The 25,327-nt window shown below is 43.4% G+C and overlaps 1 protein-coding gene across 1 annotated transcript in view; it reads right to left on the minus strand.

Moving 5' to 3' along the window:
• TAGAP (T cell activation RhoGTPase activating protein) overlaps positions 1 to 25,327 on the minus strand; it is a 170,923-nt gene that overhangs the window by 78,051 nt on the left and 67,545 nt on the right. Inside the window, exon 2 of the mRNA XM_073627406.1 lies at positions 9,217 to 9,302. Within this exon, the coding sequence (XP_073483507.1) occupies positions 9,217 to 9,302 (86 nt within the window). The remainder of the gene's footprint in view (positions 1 to 9,216; positions 9,303 to 25,327) is intronic.

Raw genomic sequence — 25,327 nt, forward strand, 5'->3', positions numbered from 1 at the left:
CAAAAGCAAAATTAAGGGCATATATAAAACTTTAATGAATAAGAAAGTAGATTCATCCATAAGCCTTTATGTGACCTCTCTAAGGCTAGAGTTAAACTGTTCCATGTGTAGGTATGAATGGATCCATTTAGTTACCTCTTTGCCTTTCACACTAAAACTGCAATGTATTGATGTGAACTAGTCACATAAAAAAATGGGGTTTCTACTTGACATGCATTTTCAAAATGCAGTTTTGTTGCATCAATACAGGCAAATATAAAAAGCACCTAAATATTTGAACCTCCTTTCTGGGACTTACAGTATAATGCATAAATCCTTAAGAGATGTAACAGGGGCAAACTATTAGATTCTACCCCATACCAGAGGAAAGAAGGGTACATGCAGATGGAACAGTGAGGCTGGTGAAATAAACATTCTAAAACATTGGTGGTTCAGCTGCAATTTACTATGTGTATTGCAATGTGCAGAATATTACCCACTCAGACTTCTGAAATGTACAGGAATGACTAAAGAACAAGTGACATAATTTCCTCTCCATAGAGGAACCATTGGAGAGCCTTTTTTCTACTTCTAGTGGATTGTATTTATAAGAATGGGCACAAATCATGCTGACGTAGCCCTGGCTGGCAGCCCCTTTAATTAAGATCAGAATCTCCCAGGTGTAATCATGGTTGTGCTGCAGGATTCCTTTGCTCTTTGGCCATTGGCTGACACACCAAGGTGGCATGCCAGTAACAAGCCAATGAAAACGACAAGTCTTCTTGCCAACTAATGGAGAAATAATGGCAAACATCTAACTGCATTGCAATGTCAGGATATGCAGGACAGAGGAAAATGCCAACATAATTGTTGGACACAGTAACATGACTTTACTGAGCATATTTCTTAATGTTTTTTTTTTTATTTAGCCTATTATTTAATGTGGTATGCTATGGTGAGATATGTTGTTAGTAGTAATAATAGTTTGTGTTTTATTGTGGGTGCTGAAGAATGTCTGTGTTCCCATTTATATAAGTTTGTGAGTTTATCTTGGCAGGGTTAAGACCCCTTTCACACTGGAACGTTTTGCAGGCGCTATAGTGTTAAAAATAGCTTCTGCAAACCGCCCTAAAACAGCTGCTACATTCATTCCAGTGTGAAAGCCCAAGGGCTTTCATACTGGAGTGTTGCGCTCCTTCACCACTACTTCCCATTGAAATCAATGGGGCAGCGATGTCATACCGCCGGCAAAATGCCGCTGCGGCAGTCTTTTGCGGGCAGATTTAACTCCTTTTCAGCCACTAGAGGGGTTAAAACTGCCCTGCTAGCGGCCGAATAGCGTCGCTAAAACGATGGTAGAGCGGCGCTAAAAATAGCGCCGCTTTACCGCTGACGCCCGGGCACCGGAGGTGTGAAAGGGATCTAATAGTTGTCATCTCTCAGCAGTGTAGAATGTTTATTAGTTTATCTTGGAGGCCACATCGGCAATCTAACATGTGAATAAGTTGACGTCACACATGACCTGAGGGGCGCACGTCGACTTCGTGTCCATGAGACACACTGATCCATGCTTGTATAACTTTTGAAACAAGTGAGTGCAAACTGTTTATTTTTACTAACGCTTATTAAAACAGTTTTACACTATGGGAACATTCCCTTGATTATATTTTCACCTATGCGTCATATTGAGACTATTCAGAGATTGGAGGCAACTGGAGGCATGGAGAAAAAGGAGTGGAGGAGAGATCATCAGAGGGAAGACAGAGACACCTGGCTACTTGGAAATGATACAGTATTTGGTGAGTAGGGACATAAGAGGGGAGCACGGAGTGTGTTCACATATGCATAAGAGTAATTAAACCCAGCACAAGAGACTGCACTTGGGGGGGCGTGGCCGGCCGGAGAGGAAGATGGACGCCTAAGCTTACAGCTCGCCAGCCAGGGGACACAATCCACCGCAATCGGCCGCATATACAACACCATCCACATCCATCCTCGCTCCACGCACCCAGGAGACGACGATGCAGGCATCTAGGAAATGATTTACCGACCACAGGCCCCAGAAACTGACAGAATTTGCCTACAAGCAGGCGGGATGGGATATCCAAGATGGCGCCGACCAGGCCTCGCCGTGCGAGCCCTACACGGACCTCCCAGATGCCGCCACGGATGATTGCACAGACCCAGGTACTGTAGCTGACCCATCCCAGGCACTGGAGGGTGACCCACTCCCTAGCAGCCCAGCCAAAGCTAAGATGCGGCTTGACACGCCGCTGCACCGCTCACAGCGCCAGAAAATTGAGGCCCAGGCTTCTATTCCCTTCTCCCTAGACCAGGCCCTGCACTCCTCTATGGCCTCCTTCCCTACCTCAGGCCAACCAGTCATGGACACCACACTGAAGGACATGCTGCTCTCCCTCCAGACCTCCCTCATGACGGACCTCTCATCCATGTTTTACAGAATCACCTCTGATATTCATCTACTGGATGACAGGGTGACTAACACTGAGAGAGGGATACATGCATGCACATCCACAGTTAATGAAGTCATTGATGCCTATGACACAGTTAAAGAAGAACAGGCATGGATGCGGGCCAAGCTGGCCGACTTAGAAGACAGGTCCCGCAGGAACAACATAAAGTTGAGAGGCGTCACAGAACCGCCAAGCCAGCCCACCTAGCAACCTCGGTCCCCAGAGATGTCCTAATGAGGGTCCACTTCTACCACATCAAAGAGAAACTCCTCATGGGACTCAGAGCTAAATCACCCCTACCTGCTCCCTACACTGGCATCCAACTCTTTCCCAACCTGTCCAAGTACACCCTCCAAATGCGAAGACAACTTAACCCGATAACCAAAGGCCTGCAAAATCATAAGCTGCAATACAAATGGCGCTACCCCACAACCATCCTTATTGTACACAATGGCCAAACGCACGCCATTGCGGATCTAGAAAAAGGCCTAAAGCTCCTCCACTCCTGGCGGATAACTCCTGAGTTACCCAAACCACCTCCCTCAGACAGAGGACCCAATACGTCCCGCAACTTACAAAATCGCATTCTCAACTGAAAGATGCATACCTCATTACTTCACTTGGCCGCTAACAGTTAACATGGCTCCCCTGAGCTCTGGCAACCTGCTACTCCTGCCTTCTCCTTCTGGTATTATTGACTCTCTGTACCCCCATATAGAGGTCTATAAGGTGTTCAACACCCCCTCTAGCTTTCCTCTCTACTAATAGAAGAACCACCTCCAACTACTACACCGAACTTCCCACTACTGGATCACTTCGCCAAGCTCCACCAGCTGTATTATATTCTTCACGCTCTGTTACCGCGTTGACCTTTTTCTTTTTTTTGTTTTTTGTTTTTTATTACCTGTAATCTAACACATTGCTCTATTCGCAGCATTCTAGTCCAAATCTTTTTTCAGAAGCTCGGACTGCCACGAAGCTACCACTAATTCCTTGACCAAGGATCCTTCAGCACCAACCTCCAAGACCAGCCTACTACCACTTCAACCTACACTCAAGTCTCGGACTTCCGCTTCCCAACGGCTGAATCCCACCACCAGGTACCCCCGGACCAAATCTCCAACGCCTAACTGTAAGTGTTGTGCACAACACACACCGCAAGATGCCAATCACCATTCTTTCTTTAAATGCAAACGGGCTAAATCATCCCGCCAAACGTCACTCACTGTGGAGAACCGCTGCGGCTCTCCATAGCGACATGCTATGTATCCAGGAAACCCACCTACTGCATTCCAATACACCCTTATGCAACAACCACCAATATCCACATATCTTCCATGCCACGCACCCCACTAAAACAAGAGGGGTCATGATAGCGATCCGGAACACTTTAGATTTCCAACTCCTTGATGTAATATCAGACCCAGAAGGTCGTTTTCTTATCCTAATCTGCACAATCAACAAAGCGACCTATACCTTAATCAATATCTACGCCCCGAACTCTCACCAACTGAGATTCCTCCACAAAGTCCTTCACTCTGCCAACACCATTCAAAAGGGCCACAAAATACTATGTGGCGACTTCAACCTGGTCTCAGACGTTTTGATGGACTCTACCTCACCGACGAAACGCCGTGAATCTCCTCTAAAAAAATTCATCGCCTCCCAGGATCTATACGATGTATGGAGATGCCATCACGGCTCTGAACGTGACTTTACTTTTTTTTCATCCAGACACCGCTCGTATTCAAGAACAGACCTGTTCTTTTCTGACAAATGTATTTTGCAAAAAATATCTGAGTCAAAGATCCACACCACGACATGGTCGGACCATGCCCCCATCTCAATTACAATACAGGATACCAATTTACAGCAAAACACGTTTCTCTGGTGTGCTAACAACTATATTTTACAAAGCGACACATACACCCCAGAAATATCAAAACACATTACTGAATTCTTCTCCTTGAACAAAGGCTCGGTACCCGACCCTGCCGTGGTGTGGAGCACGCACAAATCATATATGCGGGGAATGTTAATTAAACTTAATTCTCAGCACAAGAGGAAGAGGACGCAGCAGATAGACGAATTAACAACTCAGATAGCAACCCTAGAACACAGGCTCAAAAATGACCCCCAAGACCCACAGGCCAACCAATTACTAAACCTCAGACAGGAGCTTAGAACCCTACTTCTCCACTCCTACGAGTTCCTTCACAGGAAATTTAAAGCGTCTACATACTCTACCTCTAACAAAGCTGGCAAGAAACTCTCCCAACGACTAAAAGGTAGACGTATCAAAACTAAAATATCCCAACTCATTCACCCCCATACTAACACCCCTTAAGTAACCCCCAAGACATAGCCGATGCCTTCAGCGCTTATTATAAAGACCTTTACAACTTGAAACAGGACCCCCAGACCCCACAACCCACCCAAGATGAAATAGACCACTTCCTCCACAAGCTAAATCTACCCAAATTGACTGAGAAACAACTGACCTCCTTAAATGCCCCGTTCACTGATCAAGAAATCAAAAAAACTATAGACTCCCTCCCTAGCGGTAAAGCACCAGGCCCCGATGGATTAACAGGGGAATACTATAAACAATTTTACCCACAGTTGATCCCACATCTTAATGACCTATTCAATCATGCTGCCTCCTCTTCTACCTTTTCGCCAGAATATTTAAAAGCATTGGTTATTACGTTGCCGAAACCAGGGAAACAGTCAAATGTCCCCCAAAACTTCCGCCCCATCTCCTTACTCAATCTTGACCTCAAATTATACGCCAAAACTTTAGCGACAAGACTACTCAAAATTTTGCCCACTATTATAAACCAAGACCAAACAGTTTTCACAAAAGGCCGACAAGCCTCAGATGCCACCAGAAGGATGATTAACCTTATTCATCATGCTGAATCCACCGGAACGCCTTCTCTGCTCCTATCCCTGGATGCAGAGAAGGCGTTCGACAGAGTTCATTGATCCTACCTAGAATCGGTCCTCCGGAAGTTTGGGTTCCAAGGCCAAATTCTCAGAGCCATCATGGCATTATATTCCAACCCCAAAGCTCAGGTTTACACAGAAGGCATGCTATCTCGGCCATTCCCAATCACAAACGGCACCCGCCAAGGATGCCCCCTATCCCCCCTCATATTCAACATGATTATGGAACCCCTAGCAGAACATATCCGCTCTAATGCCAACATCTCGGGCCTATGGATCGGTCCTTATCACCACAAAATTAGCCTGTTTGCGGATGATGTTATCCTCATCCTCACCAACCCGACTGTTTCCCTGGCAGAAGTACAAAAGATGCTAAATTGGTTTAGCTCGGTCTCATATTACAAAATCAACATGACTAAATCCTTCCTACTAGACATCAATGTAGACGCTACTACGAGGAACCTCCTCCAAGTACAATATCCTTTTGCCTGGGCAGATTCTGACATATCATATCTCGGCATCCAATTACCGAGGACGACTAAAAAACTCTATTCATGCAACTACCTTCCACTCCTCCAAAACATTCAAGAGACCGCACAAAAAATAGCGAAACACGAACTCTCCTGGACAGGTAGGCTTGCAGCCTTTAAAATGATCTGCCTTCCCCAAATACTCTACTACTTTAGAACCCTACCCATTCCCCTGCCCACCACATTCTTCAGATCCCTCCAGACATTATTTAATAAATTCCTCTGGAAAGACAAACGACCCAGATGCGCCCACTCAAAACTGATCAAACACAGACTGGTAGGTGGCTCGAGCTCAATAGACTTCAAAGACTACCACCTGGCTGCTATCCTAGCCCAACTACCCTGCTGGTTTCAACCATCCCCGCCCACTCGGTGGGGTCACATCGAACAATCTTCACTCACAAGACTCTCCCACCGTGAAAGCTTCAGGACAGGCTTGGAAAAAAGCGACATCCCTAATGAACTACACTTCTAACACGCCACAATCCCACATCCCCATACCATCCTTACTCCATCTAATGCCAGAAATCTCACTTTCACCATGGATCCTTAAAGGCATACGCTATATACAAGACATAGTACAAGACAACCACATCACAACATTCCCTCAACTACAAGCCACACATGCCATACCTACATCCAAATACTTCACCTATCTCTGTATACGTCACTGCCTGAAAACTATACCACTCCCCATCTACAATATCCACCCCAAGACTTGGGAATACTTCACCAACCCCGACACAAAAATTAAAGGGATTTCATACTTTTATAATAACCATCACCACAAACGTACCTTTACCAAATTGCCACCTTACCACACCTGGGAAAAAGACCTTGCCACAAACTTTACGGACACACAATGGCAACAAGCCCTCAAGTCTACTTACAAATCCACCAAATGCGCGGCCTTATGGGAACTCGCACAGAAGATTACACTAAGATGGTATCTGACCCCAGCCCGCATAACATCCTTTAACCCTCAAATCCCTAATACTTGCTGGAGATGTAAATCTTCCACAAGCGACTTACTACACGTCTTTTGGTCATGCGCCAAATTACAAAAATACTGGGAAGACACCTTCAACTTAATCTCGACCATCACCCAAATCACGACCCCTCCAACACCAGCTCTAGCGATCCTCAACCTCACCATTGAGGACATTCCCCACCCCTTCAGATTCATAACCACCCATATCCTCATGGCAGCCAGACTAAATATAACCAGACATTGGAAGTCTGACACCCATCTGACGCTTACCCAAGTCACTGACTTGGTATCACTACATTACAGCTATGAGACTATTACAGCCTCACTCTCTGGGCAAGCCACAAAACTATACAAAGCATGGCAACCGTGGACCGACTGGACTAGAGACTGCGCACCCCACGTACATACGAACTGATATACTGATCCCCCTTCTTGACCGAGCAATACCTATAACTCATTAAGATCTTTATGTTACCTATATAACTGGTAATTTTATGCTAAATGCAACTTCGTGTCTTTCACAAAAGGGTCCCCTTCGCTCCTGTGCTACTAAAGATCCCACATGGGGTGACACACTAGTGAAGTGGACCGTTTACATTCTTTCAGTTTTTACCGTTCTTTTAGTACGATATAAAAAGACACGATTAATACTTGAATATATCAGATCCCTGTTTGTGGATAGAAGTTCATATACATTGTTATACAGACGTCGTTGCACGACGTACAACGTTTAATTGTACAATGTATTTCATTTGAAATCTAATAAAAATATGGAATTAAAAAAAAAAAAGAGACTGCACTTGAAGTCACATTGGATAACAATTTAAATGGTCCGAATGCAATAGCAATTTTTTTGAACAGTATTGAAAGGAGGCAGAACTGTTCATGATACTTTGCACTATTTGTATTGCTTAATAGTACACAATGGCACAATAGGCGTTGTTGCACTGGAGAATAAGGGGGAGCGCTGTGAATCTTTACATACTAATCTAACATGTACACTAGCCTGTTTAACAACAAGTTGTTCAATCTTTATTATAAAAAAACATAAGTTGTATTTGATTGAAAACATTTTTTCTACTCTGTTTGTTGACTCGTTAAATACCTTCTACTTTCTGTAAGGAAAGAAATTATTACCACATTGGCGGGTACCCCGTGGTTCTTATCTATATAAATATGTGGTGCTTGTATGGAAACATGTACCCTGCGTTAACTGGGTCCTTTAACTTTAAGTAGGTGGATAGTTTTTGGGTGGGATGCACCTATTTTTTTTATTGTTTCAGATGTCACCAAGGTATATCCTGTTAGCATTTAACAAAAGAAGATGATATATCTATTTTCCCCCTGCCACAAATGCATTTAATTTGCATACTCATACTTAATTGGCTATCAAATAAATGTAACACCTAAACAGTGTAGGCGGTGCAAGAGTAAATGCACTTTCACAGATCTACAGCGTGACCTATGTATCTTACCACTCATGTACAAAAATTCCCCAGCACTCAATCTAGCTTGTATAGCACAGAAAAGTCTACATAGAGTTCGATTTTGAATATACAGCTCTACACCAGATGTACAGATCCACTCGTGGCAGCTGAAGACCTCCAGTGTGTATTTGCATCAATCCAATAAAGAAAAAAGATAGGTGCTCAGATTAATTTATAACTTGCAAGCAAGGGAAAGGTGCACAAGGGTGGGACAATGTTAGAAACAGTTTATAATTACTGTAGATTTTCTACACCTATTAGCTGGAGTGAGTGCTGGGGAAATTTATTAAAAGAGCAGAAAAATCCATTGTCATTGTTGAATGGAGTAGAGAAGAGTTGAAAAAGGCAAATCAGGATGTAGGGCAAGTCACTTCACTGATGCAATGCTGATTAGTGGTGTGGGATTCCGTACAGTAGAGTGTAGAGCTGGGGAGAGAGTAAGCCCTACCGACATAAAATTCCACTGCAAGCAATGCTGGGGTGGCTGCCTGCTTAGAACCACAGGTGGGTGTTGAGTTGATTGGTGACCCAACACATAAACAACAGGCAGAGATGACCCATCTCCACAGCAAAATGTTCCTGTATGTGATGGAAAAGTAACATTTGAAGATAGTTTGGAGGATACTGGGATAATCTCTAAAGAAATAGATGGCAAAACTAATAAATTAAGCTAGCAGTTACTATAATGTATGTGCTATTGTGCTAGGAGTTTAGTTTTATGTAGCAGGCTGTATTTGCAGGTTTGCTCCTTTCTGTGGGAAGATTTAAAATGGATAAATGATTGCTTAAGGACTGTACTTACATACCTTCCTGTAGACCATGGTTTACTGAGAGATTTAGGAAACACAAGGGAAGGTGCTGAACATCTCCTCTGAGTCAAAGCCTTATGGAGCTGTAGACAAATAATTTAAGAACAAAAAACAGTTCATATTTTTTCTTTATAGAATCTGTATACAATAAATAATGTAATCAAATAGGAAATCAGTGGACAGAAAGATGCAGTATTTTGTTTTTTTCATCACTACCTAAAGTATATGTAGTCCCTAACAATTAACTTTTCTTTTCTTGTTTGTTCTCTTTTGACCTTTTAAATCTAAGAGTTCTATTGAGAAGTGCAAAAAATACCTGTTGATTTGCCAGAATGACACTGCACTAGAAAGAGGCATCTGGTTGCCTCCATCCCTAATTAATTAGAAAAAAAAAGTTTTTTGGGGGGGACTTTAAATGAGGTGTGTGACATCTAGTGGGTAAGGGTAAGTATGTAAAGTTACTTTTAAGTATTGCATGTATATTTACACAGATAGCATACCATAAAAAATAAATGGAAATCTTGAGAGCAAGTTGATTAGAAAACCTCATCAACATGAACATCAATAGCCAACATACATATGCTTATGTTTAGGTACGGCATTCGTTAAATTCATATTCGTTATGTTCATTAACAGCCAAATTTGAAAGGAAATTCCAATACGTATAATTTAATAGTTAGTAGTAGTTAAGTTATTATTAGTTAGTTATTATTTCAGGTTTTCAAATTTTCTGATTTTTTGAATATCGAATTTCCGAATTTCCCAATTTCCGAATTTTAGAATTTAGGAATTTACAAATTTTAAAATTTACGTATTTACGAATATTCAAAGAATTTACGTTAATTTGGATATTTCTGAATTAACATATTTGTTGAAATTCATTTAAAAACTAATTGGGAACGAAACAAATTGCACATGTCTAGTCATGACATACTGGATGTGTGTATGTCATTAATGTGAGTAAACAATAAGTACACAATAGACAGAATTACATATACTGTATATGTACAACAAAATATAAAACGCATAGTTGTAAAATCAATATACATCAATAGGCTCGACGCGTTTTGTGGATACATTCCACTTCCTCAGGAGCAGATGCATGTGTATCTACAAAAAATACATATATGAACATAAGAATGTTGGCTATTGATGTTTATCAGGTATATTTTTCCATCACCTGTTGATGAGTTTTTCCAATAAACTTGGTCCCAACATTTCCATTTATTTTTTATAGTATACTCCCTCTGTGTACATATACATGTAATACATAAAAGTAACTTTATATACTTACCCTTACCCACTAGATATCACACGCCTCATTTAAAGTCCCAAAACCCCCCTCTTTTTTTCTGTTGATCTGTCAGAAATGCACTGCTGTCTTCTGCACTCTGCAATCTTATTACAAGTAGGATCATTATCCCTGTTCAGTGCTCCTCTGTGTACTACAGTACTACAGAACATGCCCCCCCCTGTGTTATTGAGAAATAGGAAAGGGAGGTGGTCTACAGGTTACCAGTTTTGGGTTACAGAGGAGGTCTAGTGCTAGAATTATTGCTCTCGCTGTAGCGATCATGGTGATACCTCACATGTGTGGTTTGAACACCGTTTTCATATGCGGCGGCGACTTACGTATGCGTTCGCTTCTGCACGCGAGATCGGCGGGACAGGGAGCTTTAAATGTTTTTTTTTTTTCTTACTTATTTTACTTTTTCTTTTTTTTTGACACTGTCCTGTTAAAAAAAATGTTTTGAGTCACTTTTATGCCTATTACAAGGAATATAAACATCCCTTGTAATAGAAAAAAAAGCATGGCAGGACCTCTTAAATGCGACATTCACACTAAAATGCAATAAAAAAAAATTAAATGTCATTTTTTTTTTTTGCAAAAAAAATATTTCCCCTTTAAGACCATTGGGGGGAAGTAATGTTTGACGTCGCTTCTGCCATCCAATGGTGTGGAGCCGAGCAGTGCCCATCTTTTCCTCACTCAGCATCCAACCTGTGAGGGGATAGGACCTGATTGTCTCTGCCACTACCGACGGCTCTGGTAAGGGGCAGGGAGCACCGGAACGCGGCAGGAGGGGGGGCCCTCTCCCACCCCCGATAAAAGTGATCTCACAGCGAATCCACCTCCGAGACCACTTTTATCTGAAAGCGGACCGCCCGCTGTTGAAGAGGATACCAGGGTTATGGCAGCTAGCTGCTGCCAAAACAACAGTATTCCACTTCAAATAGCCGACGTACAACTGCGTCTTTAAGTGGATAAAAAAGAGAAAAGGGTATTTATAATGTTTTTTTTATATCTATACAAAAATGTTTTGCCTTTCATTTCTATTTTAAACTGAATGGGTTGTTTTAGAAGGTGATCGTTTACAATCATTTTAAGTTATTCCTAAAACCAGTAATAATTGAATGCAGAAGCAATTATCTAATGATAAAGAGTAGATACATTTGTATACTCTTACAGATACAACCAGCCCTTTGAAGGCAACCATAATGCCAATGCGGCCTGCAATGAAACTGAGTTTGCCACTGCTGCTCTAAGATACCCAAGCTTTCTGCCAACATGTTCAAAAATGATATAAAAAAGAAATAAACACTTTTAGTAGTAGCAAAATGCCACACAGTGGCAGTTATAAGGCATTACAAGGACATGTACAGGAGAAGTGATAGAAACATTCTTATTCACTTAATTTTATTCATTCACCTCCATCCTGCAATTTCACTTTCTTTCTTTTAACATGGGAAGTTTGCCAATATGCAAACTACTCCAACTGCTAAACCCATCAACATGTATGTGGTTATTCTTCTTCAAAGGCCAACTCCAGTCTCTTTTAAATGTACCCAAGCATTGGGGTTTTCCCTGCATGAGTTATCTGCTTATTTGGCTAGGAGGAAAAATGAATAAGTACAAATACTAAAGCTGGTGAAAGACGGTTCGAATCTCGGCCAGTTGAGCAGGGATCGGCAGAGATACAAAACATGTATGGGCAGGCTGACTGTACACAAGTTGATCGATTAATCAGCTTGGGTACAACCTGCCTGTTGGATTTCACATGCAATTATTGCTTGCAGCTATTATAACCAATAGCAGCAATCACTGTGTTCTCCCGGCAGGGACGCCTCCCTTTGCCCCCCTGCCAGGAAAACACAATAGCTCCACAAGAAGGATTCCCTCATCAACACTGACTGTGTTGATAAGGGAATCTAGCTATTTTGTTTTTTGCCGGAAAGACAAATGCTCCATCTATGGCAGGTTTTACTTTATTCCTCACTCCCCCCATAGCAGGCACTCTCCTCCGCTATCTGATGCTCTTGAAGGTGGACCCTCACCATCTTCCTGAACTATATAGGTCTTCAGATCCTGCATTGTGCGTGATAATATCTGAGAGCTGTGACTGGCCGGGCAGTGAAGTGAAGCAGCTTCGGGGAATCGCTCACATGAAGAGAATGAAGCCTGCAGCACTTATTCTACTTCCCCCGATCAAATGAGTGCCCCCCCCATGCAGAGTGGGGGTCCCACTGCAAAAGTAAATTTAAAAGCAGTTTGAGTTGGGCTTTAACATCTGTCTTTAGACTATTCTGTTTTGTTATTTTTTTTCTTTTGGATAGAGTGGGGATTGGGGAATAGCTTTTCTTAGTTTTTATTGCTGTCTGTGCCCTTCCCTTGAAAGAAACTTCCTTTAGGTCCGGTTCACACTGGTGCGACATGCACACCGACTAACATGTAAAAATCAATGTTTCCTTATGAGAGCTATGTTAACTGGTCCGACTTGTGTCGGTCCAACTTTGGAAAAGGTTCCTGCACTACTTTGGTCTGACTTCTGTCCATTTTCAGCCCATAGAATTGAATGGAAGTTGCATCCAAGTCAGATCCTCATGTGATTTGGATCCAACATTACAGGAAGATTACAAAGGCATTCCCTGAAGTTGCTTCAAAGCCGCGCCGAAGTCGCCTAGCAAAGTCGCAAGACTTTCATATTGGAGCGGTGTGAACCTGGCCACACTTCGTGTCTGGCAGACAGACTGGAAAAGTAGAAAAGTAGGTTACACAAACTTCTCAAAAGACTGACTGCACCACAAAATGGAAAAAAAGTCCATCAGTAATATAAATAATTCACATCTTACAATGAGGACTGCTGATACATCCATCATTACATTAATATAATAAAGAACATTTGTTAATATGTTACAAAACATGTGATCAAATTGTATCCATATGACTGTCCATCCAGAACATATGTTCTCATTGTACACATACAGTATGACTGTCCATACAACATGTTTTTTTCCGGAACAAGGCCCAATTTAAAAAAACATGCTTTCTTTACAGAAAGAGTTATGCCCCGTACACACGGTCGGACTTTGTTCGGACATTCCGACAACAAAATCCTAGGATTTTTTCCGACGGATGTTGGCTCAAACTTGTTTTGCGTACACACGGTCGCACAAAGTTGTCGGAATTTCCGATCGCCAACAACGCGGTGACGTCAACCACGTACGACGAGACTAGAAAAGGCCAGTTCAGAACCAAGTGCGGCACCCTTTGGGTTCCTCTTGCTAATCTTGTGTTAGTAAAAGTTTGGTGAGAGACGATTCGCGCTTTTTCAGACTCGTGGCTTTCAGATCGTTTTCTGCGGTTCAGTTTGTGCTTGTGGGTTTGTATCTGCTCTTCAGTGTGTGCAAGCAAGTTCCGCGTGACTTTAATTAGTCATTGTGTTCTTGTTCGTTTGTTACTGTTTTTCAGGTCGCTCTTCACAGGCCTTGCTGTCCTTCAGTGCGTTCTGTTACTTCGTTCTGAGCAGCCGACCATTTTCTAGCCATAGACTAAAGATTTGGGTATATCACATATACTTTTTCACTTTCTTTGCGCTGCTCCTCTTTTGTATTCATTTTCTAGCCATGTTGCGTATACGTACTCCTCGTAGAGTTCGTGCTGTGCGGGGGCTTGGTGTTGGGGTCCTGACCTTGACATAAGTCCAGTCCATGAACAGGGTGGGGAGGAGTTCATGGACCAAGAATTGGTTGCTTCAGCGTGACCAGTTCTCTCATATGCCTTTGCTCCGTGAGATCCGTGAGAATAATCCTGATGATTTCAGGAACTTTCTCAGGATGACGGACCCTGTATTTCACTGTCTGCTGGCTTCGCTGACCCCCTATATCAGCAGGCAGGATACCTGCATGAGGCAAGCCATCACTCCGGAGCAGAGGCTGGTCGCTACCCTGCGGTACTTGGCGACAGGGAGAAGTCTGCAGGACTTGAAGTTCTCGACAGGCATCTCCCCCCAGGCTCTGGGGATCATTATCCCAGAGACCTGTTCTGCCATCATCCAGGTCCTGCAGAAGGAGTATATGAAGGTAAGATTTTTATCCTTTAACATCACATTTTATTGTATCTAATGTTTGCTAATGTATTGTATTTCTTTCCTCATTCCCTAATTACCATGATTGTAATATGCTGTGAATGTCCCCTTTGTCCTCATGCATGCTGGATTTTTATGTAATTTTTTTTTAGTCCTTCATACATATTTGCCTTCACTAACCTCCCCAACATGCTCCCCTGCCCTATATTCACCTCATGTAGTCACTTAACAATGTATTTTATCAGCTCCATAGTAGTGCTTTACCCCAAACGCCCCCTAAAATGTTTAGAAATGTGATTTGTGCTTTAAATTCTGGCAGAGTGGCAGAGGCTTTTTTTTTGTGGTGTCCCCAAATCATATTTAGAAACCCTCCCTCCCCCCAACTGCTAAGTCAGCTGATCCCAATTCTCTATCTATCCTCAATCATCTATCTGCTGACTTTGCCAAACCCATACACACTATACCCATCTCTTTAGTGCTCAGATTTATGGATGAATTCCCCAAAGCATGTAGTGCAAGGGCCTGCCTGTATACTTTCAAATGGTACTGTTTAAAGTTTTTGTATCCTATTATTATCTTGATAGGTAATAACAGAATGTCCAAATGTGCTCAAATGTGTACAATGTGTATTTATATCTTTGTATTATGAAACTTCTTACCTGTCCAGTGGGCTGCCAATAGTGTAACTACGGAGGGGCTGTTCCAGGTCATACTCTGTATTTAGGCAATCATCTCTCAATGAAGTGGAGAGGGTTACCTGTCCAAGATTCACCCCCCTATAATGTTAGAAATGGTCCATGAGGGGGGGGGTGAATATGATAGGTGTACCTTATACTTTGGCGTTGTTCAATTCCCCTTACTAAATTCTATCTGGAGGTTGGCCAAGAATGTTTGTGTCTAATCTGCTTGCCATGTTTATGTGCAAAAATACTAATTTATTTTTGTTTTCCTCAACAGTTTCCTTCCACGCCACAGTTATGGCAGACTGTGGCCTCCCACTTTGCCCAGCGGTGGGACTTTCCTAACTGCGGAGGGGCAATTGATGGGAAACACGTCCACATCGTCCTACCACCCAACTCGGGGTCGTACTATTTCAACTATAAGGGGTTCAATAGTATTGTGATGTTGGCGGTGGTGTCGGCTAATTACGACTTCTTGTATGTGGACCTGGGGAAGAATGGCCGGATGTCCGATGGTGGAGTCATCGCCCAGACGGAGTTCTACAGGCATCTCCAGAATGGCAGCTTGGACTTGCCACCTCCAGAGGACAATGTGGAAGGACTCCCATTCGTCTTCGTTGCAGATGAAGCATTTGCGCTGGGGGACCATCTTATGCGGCCATTCCCGATGAGGACCCTCACCCCAGAACAGAGGGTTTTTAATTACTGGCTGGCCAGAGCCAGAAGAGTGGTGGAGAACACATTTGGAATCATGGCCAGCCGGTTCCGCCTATTTCTGACACCCATCCATATGGCGGAGTATAAACTGAATCATATAATCCTGGCGTGCTGTGTTCTACATACCTTTTTATGCCAACATTCTGCCAACTATGCTGGCTCAGTTGGGCCCGAGGCCGGAATTCTACATGATACAACCCTGACGGTGCTTAAAAGTGGCTGTCCTGGCTTGCCCTCCCTGAGTGCCCGTGATGTCCGGTTAAGATACCTTGAGTTCTTTGCGGGTAGGGGGGCCATCAATATGCCAGACAATTTGTGAAGCATTTATCAAATAAAAAAAAAAAAGCTAATCTTTGGTGACATTTACTGCTTGTGTTTGTTTTAGCTGACCCTGACAGCAATGTGAAGAGTCCTGAAAATTGCGTAATTGTGTAACCTTTTATACAAAGCACTGTTGGGTGTTATTTACTAAAGGCGTAGACACTTTGCACTACCAGTGCACTTGAAACTGCACTGAAACTGCACTTGTAGTGCAAAGAGGATTTGCCCTTAGGAAATAACCCCCATTTTCACAGAAAACAGCAATTACATCACCACAAAAGTGTTGTAGCGTTGAGAAAATAATCCACACATTCTTGATTAACAAACTTTTTAATACCTGCACAATCACATGTGCATTTAGAAAAGGTTTTTAAAACAAACCAACATGTTTGTTGTATAACAATTTTTGGGATGGCATTATCAAAAATAGAAATGTCCATTTACGATAAAACAGGCATGTGTAAAACCAACAAGAAAGACAAAAAAATTGAACTTACAAAGTTCACATATGGTAAAACTTGAAGGCAATATCAGACATGAGTATTTAGGAACTGTGTTTGATATTGCGTTCAGATGGGGTGAAGTCACCCCTTGAAAAGCCAAATTTGGAAGATGCACACCAATTTACGAATGTCAACATGTGCTAGCTGCCATCACGGGGGATCAAGGGACGTGTTTTGGGGGAGCAACCCCTTCCTCACCGCTACTTTATTATTGAGGAAGGGGTTGCACCCCCAAAACGCGTCCATTGATCTCCCGTGATGGCAGATAGCACATGTTGGCACACTGTGTGCATCCTCCACATTTGGCTTTTCGAAACAACGCTAAAAAATTTTTCATATTGCAGCACACAAAAAAAGAAAGTGATTTTGTGGGGTTTTAAATTCGCCCCAAAACATCAATGATGTTATTATTTTTTTGAATAACATCATTGATGTTTTTCTTGAGGTTTTCCAATTCTAAATTACACCCCATGATCTCCCCGATCAGGATCTGGGCACTTTCTGATGCGAAAGGATCTCGACCAACAACATCACGATCACCTAAAAAGAGAGAAACCAAACAAAAACAGGTATCAAAAATCTGCCGGCATCCATCTCTTACCTGAGCCTGTGGTCGCAGACACTCACCTGTTGTGGTGACTAGTTCAACCACATCTTCTTCCTCCTCCTGCTCAGCTTGTGTTGGGGGTATTTCCCCTTCTTCCAGAGGTGGGGGGTCTCTGGTCTTCTCGGATGAGGGGTGTCCTCCGAGTCTTTTCTCCCCTATGTAAAACAAAAATGGTATAATTAGCACACAGATATTTGATGGCCGAAATATAAAGATGAAACATTGCTTGGAAGTGGGGTACAATTGTCTATTTGGGCAGAGTTCCAAGATGTAGCATTTTTATTGTCCTTTGTCAAGCTGCAATACTTTACCTGTCTTGTACAAGCTTCACAGATGGAGACACCCCTATAGTATACACTGGAGCACCTGTGTGGGCCCCCTAATAAAAAGGGTGTTCTTGTGTCCCACACTAGTGCTCCAGCGTACAGATGTGTAAACAGCTGCTGAGTGTCCTCTCCTTACACAGAATTTAGTTTGCATTTCATTCTAGTAACAAACCCATCTACACAACCAAATATTTTTCATACAAGTAGGCCCTAAAAAATGTAGGAAAATGCATATGGCCTAAACAATGGTGTTTTAGAGGCCGAAAGAAAAATGTTTGATACGAACGAATAATGGGCCCATGAACATTAAAGTTGCCATTTTAAACTGTACAACAATTCAGAAAAGTATATGGAGCAGCAGGAACGTAATAAAGACAAAAAGAATAGGAACACAGCACAACTACTTACTTTTTTGCAGCACTCTCCGGATCTTTCGGTACTGCTTGGGCTCTCTTAATTTCAGGTCCGACCACCGCTTCCTGAGCTGATCTTTCGATCGACGTACCCCGAAATTCTTGGCCTTTCTGATATTGGGGTTGGGGTAAGGTCCATACTTTCCGTCATAGTCGGCCTTCTTCAGGATGTCGACCATCTCCAACATCTCCCCAAAGGACATATTTGTGGCCTTAAACATCCTTCTGGATCGGGACGTGTCCGGATCCGGGCTTTCCTCCTCCTCCTCCTCGTTCCTGTAATTAGCACACACCTGCTGTGTATCCGCCATGTGCTCTTCCCCCACTGCGTAGAACGAAAAGGGGCGGGGAATAGACTAGAAAGAACGTCAGGGGCGGGCAGAGTTACACGCATGCGCAGTGTGTATAAAGCGTACCACACGTGCATATTACGTACGATCTGTGAGCGGAGGAAGGAGCATTGGAGGCTCCGATCATAAGAACAAAGGTAAGAGGCATACTTGTGCCTATACTGCTTCTACATTGAGGCCTATATTGTAACAAGATTAGGAGAGTTTGGCCTGACATTAGGGTTTGTCTTGTGTTGTGTCTTGCAGTGAAAATGGATATCTTTCAAGATAGTGACTTCATGGCAATATTCATTGACATGTTCAGGGAGCTGCCTTGTCTGTGGGAGATCAACCACACACATTATAGGAACCAAACAAAGAGGAAGGCAGCGCTGGATCAATTGTTGGAAATTGTGAAGCAGGTGATCCCCACGGCAGACATCACATATTTGAAGATCCTAATTGGTGGCCTGAGGAGCACATATGTAAGGGAGTGCCAGAAAGTCCAGGATTCGCAGAGATCCGGAGCAGCAGATGACATCTATGTCCCCAGGATGTGGTACTATGACAGGGTGCATTTTCTGGCAGGTCAGACTGACCCCAGGTCATCACTCTCCAGTCTTCCTTCTACGCTTCCTTCCCCTCCAGTTGAGGCTTCTGATGCCCAACCTGGGCCTTCCAGGCAGCAACATGTGGAGGAGCCCAGCTTGAGCCAGGTATAGCATTCCTCTAAATATTTCTGCTTGTCCAATCAATGATGTTAACTAGATGTTAGTTTGGAGTACTAATTTAGGATTGTGATTGATGATGCAAAAACTAAAACCATGTCCCTTTTTCATACACAGGGAAGTCTCAGCCAGGAGGTGGCCGGGCCGAGCAGGCTGCCTGATCTGCAGGTCCCTCCCCTACACCTGGAAATAGAAAGTGGCAGGAGGAGGAGTGCCCTAGAGGAGGCTGCCATAGGCCTCTTTTGGAAGGCTACAGAGGCCCTGGGAGCACCACACACCATGGAGGATGACTTCACTGCCATCGTTGCCTATAAAATGCAGAGGATGGAGGAGGGACAACAACTCATGTGTGAGTCCTTAATGTTGGAGGCTCTTAATAAGGGGTTGAGGGCCCAAATAACATCTGATACACACCTTTGTGAACTCACACATGGTCCTCCTCCTCCTCCTGCAGGTCCTCCTCCTCCTTCTCCTCCAGGTCTTCCTAGTCCTCCTCCTCCAGGTCCTACTCCTCCTCCTGCCACATCTCCAACAGCAGAGCCACAGCCGGGAAGGAAGCGTGGAAGGAAGACCAGAAAGTGATGACCCTGGATCCAGTCTGGTCTGGCAAAAGATGCAGCCTCTTGTGGTACCACAGCCTGGGGACACAGATGTCATCTGCTGCTTTCTCTGGGACTTCTGGACCAGACTGCACTTCCTTACATATGGACTCCTCAGACCACCAATTTTGATGTTCAAGAATTGATGTCTGCCCTGGGGGTCCCAGGCTTCGCTAATTTCTGCTGTTTATCCAGCGTTGCCTCCCTCTTTGTTTGGTTCTGAGCCCTTAATAAAGGAATTTTGGTTTGAATTATACTTGCCTATGTGTGTTTTACTTCAAAAAAGGACAGTTTGTTGGTGAGGATTCAGGTATATTTCAAATATACAATGTGAAATTAACAAGGGACACCAACACCAAACAATCTCCTTGAGATTAAATAATACAAGATATCAATGGTGTTGTGGTAACTTGAGACACAAAACACACACAAAAATATTCTGGAGTAAAACCAAAAATAACATTAAACAAAGATCAGCCTTTGAAAAAATACAAACATAAAATCCCCCCAAAAAATGGCTTTAAATAAAAAAAAAAAAAAAAAACTTAGTTATGTCAGATGTGACAAATAACAAGATATTCAGGTAATCCCAATAAAAAAAAAGAAAGAAGTTTGTGAGAAGTGTGTGTGAATATGAGCAGCAAAACTACTTAATTCTTCTCACATTATAAAGAAGAAGAGAGTGCGCTGTATTAAACCATTTTTAACATTGCAGCGTGACAAAAGTGCTGTATCCATTGCTAATGCTAATTTTACCAGACCGAGCTGTTCCGTCTCAGAATTTTTTCTGAGCATGCGTGGCACTTTGTGCGTCGGAACAGGCCACACACGTTCGGAATTGACGCGATCGGATTTTGTTGTTGGAAAATTTTATAGCCTGCTCTCAAACTTTATGTGTCGGAAAATCCGATGGAAAATGTCCGATGGAGCCCACACACGGTCGGAATTTCCGACAACACGCTCCGATCGGACATTTTCCTTCGGAAAATCCGACCGTGTGTACGGGGCATTACTTTTTTATAGTGCGATATTTAGCACTTAATTTAGTATTATATTTTACTGCTTTATTTCACATTTTTTCCCCCAGTCTTTAACACTGCACCAGAATGAGATAAATAAAGACAGACTAAGGACTATGAAACCACGAAAACATGTTTAGTGTGCCTTCTTTCACAAAATGACCTCCCTCTAGTGCAATATTGCAAATGATTTACATTCCTGAACTAATAATATTATATTCTCAAACTGATACATTGTTTTTCTTTTCACTAACTGGCCAGTGCAGTATTCCCATTTATTATTTTCTGCATTTCTAAAATATCAAATATACAAACCATGAAATAAGATTTTTTTTTTGTTAATTAAATGTAATGAAACTTTTCAGTTATTTATCTCACTATGATATTTTTTTTTATTCATGAATTGGCATCTAAATTATCACTTGCAACAATTTGTGTAAATAGGTCATGCTATTAAAATCACAGGCAATATACTATAGTAAATCGACCCCCAGTATCCTGTAAAATATTTTCTTTGTACTTTTAAAAGTGTCTATCTGGTATAAGTCTTTGTACTGCATTAACTAAGATGCTTTACCTAACTTTGTCCTATGGGAAAGTGATAACTTCTGAATCCTTCAACGTACTCCTCGTAGCTATTCTTGAGAGAAACTAAACTAATTTTATAACAGGCTGTACGCAGGCACGCTAATATCACAGAAGAGACATGCTATGTCTCTTCAGCAATAAAAAACATCTACTTGACTGCTCACAGTTTCCTGTGTCATGTAAACTAAGCTGTGCATGAGCTACGTCAACCTGAGATGATTGACACAGGATTTACTTCATCCTGCGCAGGCCAATGGAGATGCCAGGAGACTGGCACCTGGGGAGAAGATACCAGTGCTGGTGAGGGACCTTGACCATTAGAGAGGAGGTACGTATAATACCTTTAGGTCTGCTTTAAATGTTGGCAATGATGTGTGATCAGTTAGTACAGAGTAGCAGCAGGGTGATCTCTAAACTATAGTCCAAGCTTGACATGCTGAGGAGAGCAGCACAGGAGCATGTGATCAGGTAAGGAAAACCACTCACCACCAATGAAAGAGGTGTGTGTAGGGGAGGATTCATTTTCTCTACCACTGACCACCAGTGGAAGGTGTGGAAAGAGTTGAATATCACTACCACTGGCTACCAATAAAAGGGGTGGCGGATTTATTATCACTTTTGCAGACCACCAATGGATGAGAGAGTCAATTAATATTGCCATTGACCACCAAGGAAAGGGTGATTAACAATTACTGACACTGACCATCTATTTTGTCAAAAATATTTTAAAACAAAGGAGGTAAGTGACATATACCATGAACTGACATCCACTTTATTGACCATGCCCACTCTTTAGCCACACCCACCAGCAACCAGTGGGGCACACACTACAGGTGCCTACATTTTTCTTCTAGATCTCTCCAAGGTGTGCCTAATAATTTTCGAAAGTTGGCAACTATGGTATAGTTACCAATTTGCACTTTACATGCCTCTCTATTGGAGCCCTTACCCTTTTGCCTTAACAAGTCAGGTCTTCTGAGTATGGGGGAACGTGTGACTTCCGCTGTGTGACAGTGTTCAGGATATTCACCAGCCCTGAACACCGACACATGGCAGAAGGGTTGGGCGGCAACAGTGATGTTATCTACCTAGGTAAAAGGGGTCAGATTCTACACAGCGTAGATTTCTGCAGAGAGAAGGCATTGTGGGAGTCTAAATTGGCAAGTAAACCTTTCCGGGGAAGGGGGGTTATGCTATCAGGAGGAATTGTTTCTTTGCTAATCTTAAAATGAAGTGCATCAGTTATTTTTTGCTATAAACATTTTTTGTGATTATAATTTTTAAAAAAAGTGAATTGTTAGCTTTTTTAAACATTCTTCCATGCAAAAAAAAAAAACACTAACATTTCTGCCATGACTTAGAGCAGCGGTCTCCAAACTGCGATCTGAGAGCTAGATGCAGCCCTTTGCTTGCCTTCATCCAGCCCTCGGGGGGCTAATTCATACACTGACACCAACAATGGGGCATAACTCCTGTCATTGACACCAACAATGGGGAACTATTCTTCCCTCTGACACCATTAAAAGGGCACTATTCCTCCCACTGACACCAATGATGGGGCACCATTCCTTCCATTGATACCCACAATAGTGCACAATTCCTCCCACTGTCACCAATGATGGGGCACAATTATTTCCACTGACACTAATGATGGGGAACAATTCCTTCAGTGACACCAATGATGGGGAACAATTCCTCCCGCTGACACCAACGATGGGGCACAATTCTTCCCACTGACACCGGCAGCACATCCTGGTGTGGGATTTAGCGGCCTGGCAGGCGGTGCACTTTTGTTTGTCACATGTGTGCAGGTAAGCGTTGCCTTCATCCCCCCCTTTCTCATTTGGGTTACACCTTACAATGTAACCTGGCTGTACCTCTTATGAATATGTTTGTTGAGTCCTATGTGTCCCTTTTTTCAGACTGTGGGCACAGTGCCTCAGGGCTGGACCGGACACTGTGATTGCTGCTTTTGTGGGATTGGCCTGCCTCCTTTACTAAACAGTAGTGAGTATTAAATATAAATATACACTGGGATTGGGGGGCCTAACAAAGTATACAGTAATTACACTATTTTCCTTGGTTGGAATTATACCACAGCTTTGTCATATTTGTTTTGGCCATAGGTGCGCTATGTTCCTGGTACCTTTCAACCTTAATGTCTGGGCCCCAATGGTAAACCTTTGTGCTTACTACTGAATATCACCTAGTAAGTTCTCTGCGTAAAAAAAATTAAATAAATATATATATATATATATATATATATATATATATATATATATATATATATATAAAAGCACACACTACGTGATGTATATTAAGGGATCTATTATTCTACAGCAGGGATATGCAATTAGCGGACCTCCAGCTGTTGCAAAATTACAAGTCCCATCATGTCTTTGCCTCTGGGTGTCATGCTTGTGGCTGTCAGTCTTCTCTTTGCCCTTGGCAAATCTCTGCCAACTGGTAGTCGGTCCTGTTGCCCCTAAGCTGTACTATTTGGACGTCCTATGATTCTCCACAGTAATGTGAGCATCCTATTTGTATGATAAATGTATACTGTATTGGTTTATTATGAAAAATGTATATGTACTTATACTTTTTTCTTTCCATTCACATAATATACTTAGGGTTGCTCTACCTTGTCATATTGGGTCCTGAAGAAGCCGTGTAATTTGCGAAACGTTGACCTGGCAGATCTGGTCACCGATAGCATACTTATTCACATACTTATTCACATACTTTGTCAGAGAGGTTACCTGGTTGGGCGCCGGTGCGCGCCGGGGCGCGTTGGTGCCCGTGTCTCCGTGCGTGCTGGGGTGCGTGTTCCAGGGGCGCTGGCGTGTCTGGTCTGACCGGCCGTGGCGTGCAGGGTGGCGTCCGGGCGGATGTGCGTACGCGCTAACGCGCATTCGCCTATGGGCGTTACCGCAGGCGTGCCCGGTGGCGTTGGCGTGCACGCCGGCATCAGGAACGCGCTCGGGTGTGTGCGGGGGCGCGCGGCGCTTTGGCGAATCGGCGTACGCACGTGCGCGGCGTTTTGGCGCCAATCAGCTTATTTAAGTCTGCCTCTGTCCCTGTTCGGTGCTGCCTGATCAAACAGCTCCGTGTCTTGTTCCGTGATCATCTTGTGTTCCTGTATCTCCGTAGTGTTTACCTGTTGTGACCTGGCTTGCCTTTGGACCTCCCTTGATTGCTGCCTGAACCCGACCCCGGCTTGTCTGACCTTGTTTCTGCCTTCTCCCTTGTACCGTTGCTGCCAGCCCGTTGCCGACCTCTGCCTGTGTGTGACCAGCCTGATTAGCTCCTGCTCAGCATCTGCTCCATCCAGCCCTGAAGCTCTACCGGTTGCTTGCCAGACCATCTTGCTCCAGGACCCTAGCTTCAGGCCCTCATACCATTCTGCACTCGTGGGCCTCCTGTCTACTCTACCAGGGGCCCCGAATCGGATATGTAAGGGAGCCTACCCTCTGCCCAAGCGGACTCATCTGTCTGGTAAGTGTTGGACCTGACAGTATCAGGCAGCCATGACTGAGTCCGGGCAGGGGGCCTCCCCCATGGATGAACTGTGCAGACATCTAGCGGGTCTAACCCAAGCTGTCAAAAGCCTACAGGAGGGCTATACCAGACTGGAAGGACAGGTCCAGGCCCTCTCGGCCCCTCCTCCGGGAACAGTATCTGCTAATCCTGCCTCAGCACCTTCTGTAGTTATGCTTCCACCAGAGCCCCGGGTACCTACACCCGAAAAGTTTTCCGGAGATCGTAGCAAGTTCCGGGCGTTCCGTAACGCATGTGAACTATACTTTGCATTACAACCCCGTACGTTCTCCTTGGAGGCTACCAAAGTGGGGTTCGTCATATCCTTGTTAACCGGCGAGCCTCAGACCTGGGCCCACCATCTGCTGGAGCAAA

Source organism: Aquarana catesbeiana, linkage group LG04, assembly GCF_042186555.1.
Source record: "Aquarana catesbeiana isolate 2022-GZ linkage group LG04, ASM4218655v1, whole genome shotgun sequence".
Lineage (NCBI taxonomy): Eukaryota > Metazoa > Chordata > Amphibia > Anura > Ranidae > Aquarana > Aquarana catesbeiana.